This window comes from Berghia stephanieae, chromosome 5 (genome assembly GCF_034508935.2).
Source record: "Berghia stephanieae isolate SIO BIC M18660-M18661 chromosome 5, UCSD_Bste_1.3, whole genome shotgun sequence".
NCBI classification, from domain to species: Eukaryota; Metazoa; Mollusca; class Gastropoda; order Nudibranchia; family Aeolidiidae; genus Berghia; species Berghia stephanieae.
Window position 1 is genome coordinate 50,821,763 of NC_088364.1, and position 10,000 is coordinate 50,831,762.

Genomic DNA, 10,000 nt, shown 5'->3' on the forward strand with positions numbered 1-10,000 from the left:
TTACCAAATTTGCATGGCATAAAAGATGGTTTGGGTGTATATTGAGATTGATTCGACATCGTGATAATTTTATAAAGAAATCATATTTGCTTCGTCAAATCCCATATATATATATATATATATATATATATATATATATATATATATATATATTATATATTCGGCCTGTCGTCCTCTCTCTCTCTCTCTCTCTCTCTCTCTCTCTCTCTCTCTCTCTCTCTCACTCTCTCTCTCTCTTTCTTTCTTTCTTTCTTTCTTCCCCGTACCGTCTCCAATTTTACGAGAGCTCAATTTTCCTCAATAATTCTATCATATTTCCCATGTGAAAACTTTTACACCTGATTCATGTCACGCATCGCTACCCTTGATAACAAACAGCAAGGTCTAGACAGACTGCCTTCGGTGATAGACAATAGGGCCTCAGTGAAAGAGGATAGGGCCCTTGTGATACGAGCTGGATTAGTGAAGGTAGAGATAAAGTATAGGTGCGTGATTTCCCTTGGAATTTTAATAACTAAAAAGTTGTTGGGTTTTTTTTCTAACAAGACTATACCACGTTTAGAAATCTATCTAAAACTGGAATTGTGTTATAGTTATTTTACATGTTTGTTTTTCTTTGTGTTCAGATGTCATGGGTTCGAATCTCATTTAAGATATAAAGACTAATTGTCATTGGTCATTGTTTTAAATTGTCTGTTTTATATAAAACTGTCGCAGACGAACTTTGAAACGAAAGTATCCGCCTTCAGACGGCCTAGCTAGTACTGGAGGGGGCATTTGTCTCACAACCTTGATTGAAACTATGGTGATACATTTGTTCAAAACATTGTAGACTAATTCAAGATAATGAAATGAGATTGACATAGTGAGGACATGAATCTGATCATTATATTATTATTAAAATTAATATTAGCATAACTCGTCAAATCTCCACTGGCAAAGTGTCAAACGTGAACTATAAAATAATATGATATTATTATAATGTATAATATTGTAAAATACATGCGAAGGGGAGAAGGTGGTGTTAAATTTGGGTCAGATGACAGACGAATAGCCAATGTAGTGAAAAAGAGTGTAACAGTGTGTTGTTACCTATTACTATTGAATTTGTGGAATGTCTATTCTGTTTTAATGGGATTTAAACTATGACATTGATGACGTGATATGCGAAAAAGAAAACTCTAGAGGGCAAATGTATCACTGATCTATATAACTAGTGGTAAAGAAGTGTGTTAGTCGGGATTATTAGTTCTTTGTTAGATACCAGTTCTGAAATGAATTTCTTACTGACTTTTTATTGAAATGGATACACCACCGACTTTAGTTTTGAGGTGGATATTTTATTGATTTTTTTACAATGATTCATCACATTTAATTCGGAAAAGGAGGTTTAATCGAATGCTACAAGGATTTTTCATGTTGAGGCCGTAATATGGATAACAAAATATGATCTGATACTTTATTGATTTGACAATAATTTATCTCTTTCATAACAAAGAAACCTGACTGACCTTTTTATTAAATTTCTTCTCCAGCAGTAGATTGTTAAAAAAAGGTATGTCAGCTAATAATAATAATGATAATAATAATAATAATAATAATAATAATAATAATAATAATAATAATAATAATAATAATAATAATAATAACAATAATAATAATAATAATAATAACGTTAATAATAATAATAATAATATAATAATAATAATAATAATAATAATAATAATAATAATAATAATAATCTATCTTTATCGTCCTCAAAATAGGGGCAAATTGTCATTTTGTCACACGTGCTATTAAACTATTATGAAGAACATGCTTGGCATAATATATATATATATATATATATATATATATATATATATATATATATATATATATATATATATATATATATATATATATTGAGTTGAAGCCAGACAACATAATTTTAAGGATTTTAAAGTGTTATTAAATCCTTGTGAGGATAAATTGTTGCTTTTTAAGTTAGCTTTAGTGACTACAATCTTTATCTCCCAAAAACAACGAAATTTTATATTCTCAAGTTAGCAGGTCTGGACAAGTAAAGTTTGTCGTAGAAACAAATGTGAGTGTGGAGGGGGTTGTTTTAGTTTTTTGTTTGTACTGCGATTAACTCACAGAATGTTGTGAGCTGAAATTTAAGCAAAGGAGGTTTATTGATGCGTCTAGCTAAAATACTCATAACATTCGCCACCCTGATATAACGTAGCAACACACAAAACTATGCGTAAACTATGTGTACTCTCTCTCTCCTTACTGATGATTTTCAATATTTTCCCCAAACTGGCAGGCTTACCTAGCAGAAAAATTAATTGATTTTTTAAACTCAAACAATCTCTCTACAAAACAACTTTATGTTCTTATTAATTCAACAACGATCATTGTAATGTACATAATAAGGAAAAAATGTTTATTGTGTCATAACAAATGTGACGATTTTGCTGTTGGTGGTAAGGAGGGGGTTAAACGGGGTTTTTTTTTTTTTGGTTTTTTTTTTGTCTGATTGATAGAATTTACTGAGTACTGATCAAGAAAATGGTTGTCTGAAAACAATGACAAAAAGCTCAATTTTGTCACTTCTATTGATGTCAGGGACTTTAGTGAGAACTAATCACTCAATTGGCGATTTAAATATCTTAAATATCTTTAGATATCTTAAATAGGGCCGACGTTATTCACATTAGAAGGGAGGAGAGACAAACATTAACAAACACAGAAAATCGCATTTAAAAACATGACATGTGAGTAGGTATTTTTCTGTGATTGAGGTCATAAAAAAAAATGATTTAATTATTTATAAGCTTCAAATTGTAAAATTCGTTTGTGTGAATGTAGATTGATGTACAATAAAAACGATGAAGTAAACAAACAAAAATCATGCAGATACACGATTTTTCACCTTTATTCACTCGTATCTCAAAACTAGCTCGTGCGACAGACGACAAGTTTTGTCGAATCGGCAAACATAATTTATTCAGAAATATCCAATCGTTGGACAGCAACAAATCATGTGGTCGATGATTCGGTTGGACGACAACCTGACTATAGATCGCCCCCATTCTATTCAAACTGACCGTTTAATTTTCACAAGAAAAACAGCAATCAAGCCCAAGACGCATCATTGCTACAACTTGCTTAGTGAAAGCTTTTTAGTCTTCAAATTAACCGAATAAAATTATTGTTTTGTTTTGTTTTTTGTTTTTTTTTTTTTGTCTCTGTCTAAATATATGGCTAGGATACCTCATCGAAAGACAAAATAAAAATCAAATGCATGTATTGTTCCTTTCTAGGGGAGATGCGTCCTTGAATATCAATGTTATGTGTTTCCTATTATCTGACTACTTTTGTCTTGAATCAAACAATCTGATAAAATCGCGGTTGAATTCTAAATAAAGCTAGACGTCTAAATATGTATGTTGTCGAGGATTGTTCGTCTCTTCATTCATGGATACGTCATCTTATATGTCACGGTCGACTTGAAGCGGCCAGTGTTTTTTTTTTTTTTTTTTTTTTTTTTTTTTTTTTTTTTTTTTTTTTTGTTTTTGGTTTGTTTTTGGTTTGTTTATGTTTTTTTTTTGTTTTTTTTTTGTTTTTGTTTTTTGTTTTGTTTTCTTTTTTTTTTTAAGACAAGATGTATGTTGAGGAAATGCCATTGTTTATCATTCAGTTCTCTTTCTTTATACATTTTACTTTTTTTTTACTATCGCACAGATTACTCCCGGTAGTGTGGCAGCAGCAGGTCTTGGAACTGGTGACATAGTACTCAAAGTTGGCAACGTCATGGCGTCTGAACTTGACCACAACGCTGCTATGGAGTTGGTCAAGCAGGCTGGCAATATTCTGCAGCTAACCATCAAAAAGTTAGTGAAAATATATTTTGTTCAGAATTTATTCGGTGATGAATAATTTATAATGTTCTAATTGATTTTTTAAAGTTATTCATTCTTTTTGCTGTGGATGATTCGTAAGTATTTTTATTCCATTTTATAAATCTGTTTTTGCAGGTCTGATACCGAACGTAAGTATTGGCTTCTTTTAACAGATGTACATTATTAGTTTCGCATGATTATTATTATTATTATCATCATCATCATCATCATCATCATCATCATCATCATCATCATCATCATCATCATTATTATTATTATTATTATTATTATTATTATTATTATTATTATTATTATTATTATTATCATTATTATTAATATTATTATTATATTATTATTATTATTATTATTATTATTATTATTATTATTATTTTTATTATTATTATTATTATATTATTATTATTATTATTATGCTAAACAATAACTAGGTCATGCTTTATAATCAAAAAGTAACCATTATCTTTATTTGTTATTTCCAGAGCGCAAGATCAGCCTGACCAGTACAACAGCCAAGTGAATGATAACATGCCGGGAAACTATGCCACAACACCAAGAAGCTTCGGCGGAAGCAGTAGTAACATCAGCGTTGGCAGCAACTCGAGCCCGAACGCTTACAACTACAGCAACTATAACAACAATACGTACAGTAACCCCAGCATCACCAATGTGGGATACAGTACCACGCCCCGGAACTATGGATCTCAATACCAGCAACAGCCTCAACAAAACACACAACCCCAGTATGGCACGAGAATCGAGATTCATAGAGTCAATCAAACACCTCCTCCGCCGAGACAAACAAACAACTACAGCGATTACAATTACAACAATGATAGCCAGGATAATTTCCCAGACTACACCATACCATACAAGCAACGGGATCCCATCCACGATTCCCCAGGAGGGCCTGTAGATCTGAGAAATAACCGATCTTTCGACAACGCTAGTAAAAATTCTTATGACCAGACTTCTTCCCCTTACTCCTCGAAACCTCAATCAAGAGGTTCTGACTACAACAGCCCAAGGGATCAAGGATACGGGAGTCCTTCCAGTGTGAATTACTATGATTATAATCAAGACCATAGGGATTCGGCGCCATCCAGTATGTCCTCCAATCCACAATTTAACACGGGGATAGCATACCAACCAAACAGGAGTGTCTCTTCTCCTTATAGCTACAGCGACAATACCGCGTCATCCAGCGCACCATCACAATCCTATTATCAGCCGTCTTACAATTCAACCCCAGCTCCCAGCAACAACAGCTACAGTGTGAAACCTGTATCAAGTCCTATGAGTCCACGAAATGATTCTTCAAGCTATACACAGAAGCCTACCTCCTACTACACTACAACAAATGACAACTACGAACCATCCACTCCACAATCTGTCAGCACACCTTACGGCAATAGCTTTGGCCCCTCTTCCTACAACAGTTATCAACCACCATCACAACAACAACAACAACAACAACAACAACCAACAACACCATCTTACTCTTCTTCTTCGTATCCATCATCCACTTCTTACTCCAACACAACTCCACAACCTTACGGAGCAACACCTAAACCGTATTCATCCACTCCAACTACACCGTCTTACAACCCTACACCATACACACCTTCCTATCAACCATCAACGCCAAAGCCTTACCAAAGCCCTATGTCTCCAACCCCTACAAACCCACCCATCCAAGCCCAACAAGCGCCTTCAGTGCGACGAGTCAGTTTCAACCAGCCAGATTTGGAATCAAGCCTCAGTCCTCGTAGTGGATACCAGCACTACAAATCACCGCCACCACCGGCTATTAAGTCATACGGATCATACGAGAGTCCCGATTACAGTAGATCAAACAGCAGACACGAAGATGATTACGGTTCCGGGTACCCATCGCACTCCAATGATTCTTATTCTAATGCTTACTCTTCTCCTGCTCCATATGTTCCTTCATCTCCTTCTTCAAATCTGATGAGCCCGCGAAGCTATCAATACGATCAGCCCAATTATGGAAGAGGCGGGTATGGCTATGACCCGTCAGGAGTAAGTGCTGATTTTGACGATTTGAACATTCAATCTCCTCAGTATGAACCTCCTCCTCCACCGCCACCACCACCACCACCTCCACCTCCACCCTCCAGCCACATGGCACCACCTCCTCCTCCACCTCCTCCTCCCCCGCCGCTCCATGAATGGAACGCCACCCCATATCGAGGCCGTCAAAGACATCAGGTGAGCATGCAGCCCTTTCACATACCACCACCATCACCTTTATCACAAACCCAAACCAACAAACCACCACCACCATCACCGCCACCACCACCACCAAACCCCATTGTACCTTACTAAGGAGGGTTGACAACCAACCTGTTTTTTTTTATAGATTAACAATAAAAATTAACAACATCAATAACATTTTTGAATTAAATTTGAAATCCTGAACTTAATTTTTTTGTTTAGAGGAGCGAGATGATCAAAATCATTTTAGGAAGACATCTTGTCACTTTATTTAAGATTGAGTCTTAAACTCATGTGGTACCAAATTGAAGCTTCAATGGATAGTATAAAAACGTATGTTTCTTTGTTCATTTGTTTTGGTGTGTTTGTTTTTCCCATCCTATTGATTGAGTATGATCTTACAACAAAAATGTAAGCTTCCATTGAGCGGAATATACACGAGGTATGCTAAATCCAAGCAGCATCTCTTATTTGATAGACAGAAAAAAGTGTGTAAATTATTCTAAAAGATGAGGGCATGCTTATAGATATAAAATCTAACTTTTGATACTTAGCGAATAAAAAATGTAGATTCGATCATAAAAATAAAAATATTTTTTTTATCAGTATCACTAATAAATTCTATTTATAAACAATCATTAAATATAATTTACGATTAACTATTATCCCCCATGTTCGGTTTGCGATCGTTTTAAGGTTTTTGGCCGATACAAAAGTGTAAATTCTTGCACGTATAAAAGGACAATTGAGTAACATTAGCAATATATGTGATGATGGCCTTGGTTGCAAATAGTGAAACTTCGAATAAGCCATTTTTCTAATTTGTGACCTCCTGCCTCACGACGATTATGTGACACGGTGATGTAGATGCTAAACATTAATCTCATAGTCTTTATGTTTGATTGAGGAGAATGAATACAGTACCCCAAAGTGGCAAAAACTTAAATTTTACATTTTTGATCGTTTTTACTTCCAACTGTCCTCTTTGTGTATGGACATTCCGACCCCCCCCCCCCCCCCCTCCTCCTCCTTTCCCCCCTCACGACCTTATTATGGCGCGATGGTGTAGATTCTAAACTTTAATCTCCTAGTCTTTATGTGTGGCGTATGAGTCATTCGAACAACAAATGGCTTTTGAGACCAAGATCACGCTATAATCAAAGACGCATCGTGTATGTAAATATTGGGTAAAACCGACGTGCATTTATTTACTGGTCTGATAACCCAATTCATTATGGGCTCATTGTTGTAATAGAAATCTGAAAAAAAATGTCGCAAAATACTGTCCATTACAACAATGTTAAACTAGGCCCATAATTGCGTTCAGATGTCAGACCTGGTTATATGTGCACATCGGCTAAAATCATCCGATGGAATTACTTTATTTTAACATGTCCAATGAATCTTAATGTCGTTGGTATTTTTAGAGTTGGGTTTTTCCCCTAGTTAACGAATTGCCACCGTGCCCATTGTAAATGAACAATCAATTAAATAATGACGGTAAAATTAAATATTCTTCTCCCTATTGTGTGCCTTGTCCTACTGACCGAGTATATATTTTAAACGAGGAGTGAGGAAACACTTTTTATTTATTTAAATTACATACCGTATCAAGACAGAGGTCTTGAGAAACACAAAATTGCATGACTTTGGAGCCTACACGTTTATAAATCTACTAATTAAATTTTTATAACACGTCGGGTAAAACCATCCGATTGAAATACTTTTATTTTAACATGTAACGAAACCATTCGTGTCCAAATGAATCTTTATGTCGTTGGTATTTTTTTTAATCTCTCGCGAGTTGGGTTTGTCCCCTAGTTAACAAATTGCCACCGTGGCCATTGTAAATGAAGAATCAATTAAGTAATGACTATAAAATTAAATATTTTCCCCCTATCGTGTGCTTTGTCCTACTGACCGAGTAGAAATTTTAAACGAAGAGTGAGAAAAACTTTATATTTTTTAAAAATTACATACCGTATCAATACCCATTTCAAGAGAAGGGTCTTGAGAAAAACAAAATTATATGACTTTGGAACCTTCTTCTTCTTCTTCTAGGTTCCATGCCTGGTCCAGGCTTCGGATACTGCATGAATTATCTCTCTCCATTCCTCCCTGTCTCTTGCCTTTTCAAACAGCTCTTGGATTGTTAGGCTGGTGAAGCCCTTCAGTTGGTCTATGAGTGTTTTTCTTTGTCTCCCCCGGGCGCGTTTACCAGGTATTTTTCCACAACTTGCCAGGTATTCATTCTTATCTTTCCTTACTATGTGTCCGAAAAAGGATAGTTGTCGATCCACTATTAAGGGCATTAGTTTCCTTTGTTGGTATGTTTGTTTTAGCACTTCTTCGTTCGTTTTGTGTGCAGTATACGATATTCTCTGCATCCTTCTCAAGCACCACATTTCAAAAGCTTCAATGTTCTTTTGTGTTTCTGCATTTGTAGTCCAGCTTTCGCATCCGTATAACAAGATTGGCCACACGTAGCACTTCAAGACTCGGAATCTAATCCCGAACGACATCTGTTTGTTTTTCAAAATGTTTCCCAGGTCCATGAAGGCCTGTTTGGCTTGAGTTATTCTTGCTCGTATGTCTCGGTTACATCTTCCATCTGTTGTCACTATTGAACCTAGGTATTTAAAACTTTCTACGTTGGTAAGTTGCTCGCCGTGAATCGTTATATTGCAGGTGTTGTTGTTTTCGGGGTTTTTCTGTATTACCATGCATTCCGTTTTGGTGATATTCACTTCCATTCCCTTGGCTTCACTATCTACTACCACTTTGTCAACAATCTTTTGAAGTTGGATTTCTGATGTTGCAATGAGTACCGTATCGTCTGCGTATCTTATATTATTTATGTTGTGACCTCCCACTTTTATTCCCTCCATATTATTTATGCCCCTCATGATTGTTTCTTGGTATAGATTAAACAGATCTGGTGAGGCAACACACCCTTGACGGACTCCTTTCTTAATAGGAATGGAATTTCCTGTAGAGTTTCCGATTTTGATAGATGCCTGCTGGGTGTAGTATAATGTTTGCATGAGTCTGAGGTCTTTCTCATCAGCGCCAATGGAGTGCAGTTGTTTTAGTATTTCTTCGTGGCGTACTCTATCAAAAGCTTTTTTGTAGTCGACAAAACAGAGGTATAGTGGGGTCTGAACCTGTATAGCTCTTTCACTTAAAACACGGAGGAGGTATATTGCGTTCCTTGTCCCTCTGTCAGGTTGGAATCCATATTGTTCTTCTGCGATTTCGGGGTTAATCTTATTCCTTAGCCTGTTGATAATTATACGCAACAGTATTTTGTTGATGTGGCTTATTAAACTTATAGTTCTAAAATTTTCGCATCTGACTGCACCTGCTTTCTTTGGTATTGCTATGAAAATAGAGTTACAGAGATCTTCTGGAATTTTCCCAGTATTGTATATATTGTTGAATAATATGTGAAGTTCATCAATTGCTAGATCTCCTAGGCTTTTTAATACCTCTACAGATATTTCATCAGGGCCTGTTGCTTTACCATCCCTCATTCGTTCCATGGCATGTTCAATTTCACTTTTGGTGATGTTTGGTCCGCTTAATGGTTCTTTGAATTTCAGTGGTGGTTTATTTCTATTTGGATCATTGTACAGTTCGCCTATGTATTCTACCCATCGGCTTTCTATATGTTGTTCTTCAAATAGCAGTTCCCCTTGTTTGTTTTGGATACAACTTCCTGCTGCTTTGCTTTTCCTTTTCCCTGATAGTTCTTTTATTCTTTGGTGAGCTTGTTGGGGTTGGGTTTGTATTCTCTTTCGATTTCGCAGCATTTCCAGTCTAGATAGTTCTCGTGTGCCTCGATGCATTTGGATTTA

At 35.6% G+C, this 10,000-nt stretch overlaps 1 protein-coding gene across 3 annotated transcripts in view; it reads left to right on the top strand.

The window, feature by feature from the left end:
* The window catches only part of LOC144973135 (uncharacterized), a 49,810-nt gene that overhangs the window by 25,565 nt on the left and 14,245 nt on the right, over window positions 1-10,000 (top strand). Inside the window, exons 1-3 of one of the 3 annotated variants that reach the window (XM_078915225.1) lie at window positions 1,042-1,555; window positions 3,733-3,881; window positions 4,388-6,137. In XM_078915225.1, coding sequence (XP_078771351.1) covers window positions 3,802-3,881; window positions 4,388-6,137 — 1,830 coding nt within the window. In that variant the 5' untranslated portion in view covers window positions 1,042-1,555; window positions 3,733-3,801. Of the gene's footprint in view, window positions 1-1,041; window positions 1,556-3,732; window positions 3,882-4,387; window positions 6,138-10,000 lie in introns of those variants that run through there. The other 2 variants (XM_078915224.1, XM_078915226.1) reach the window with 2 other exon arrangements.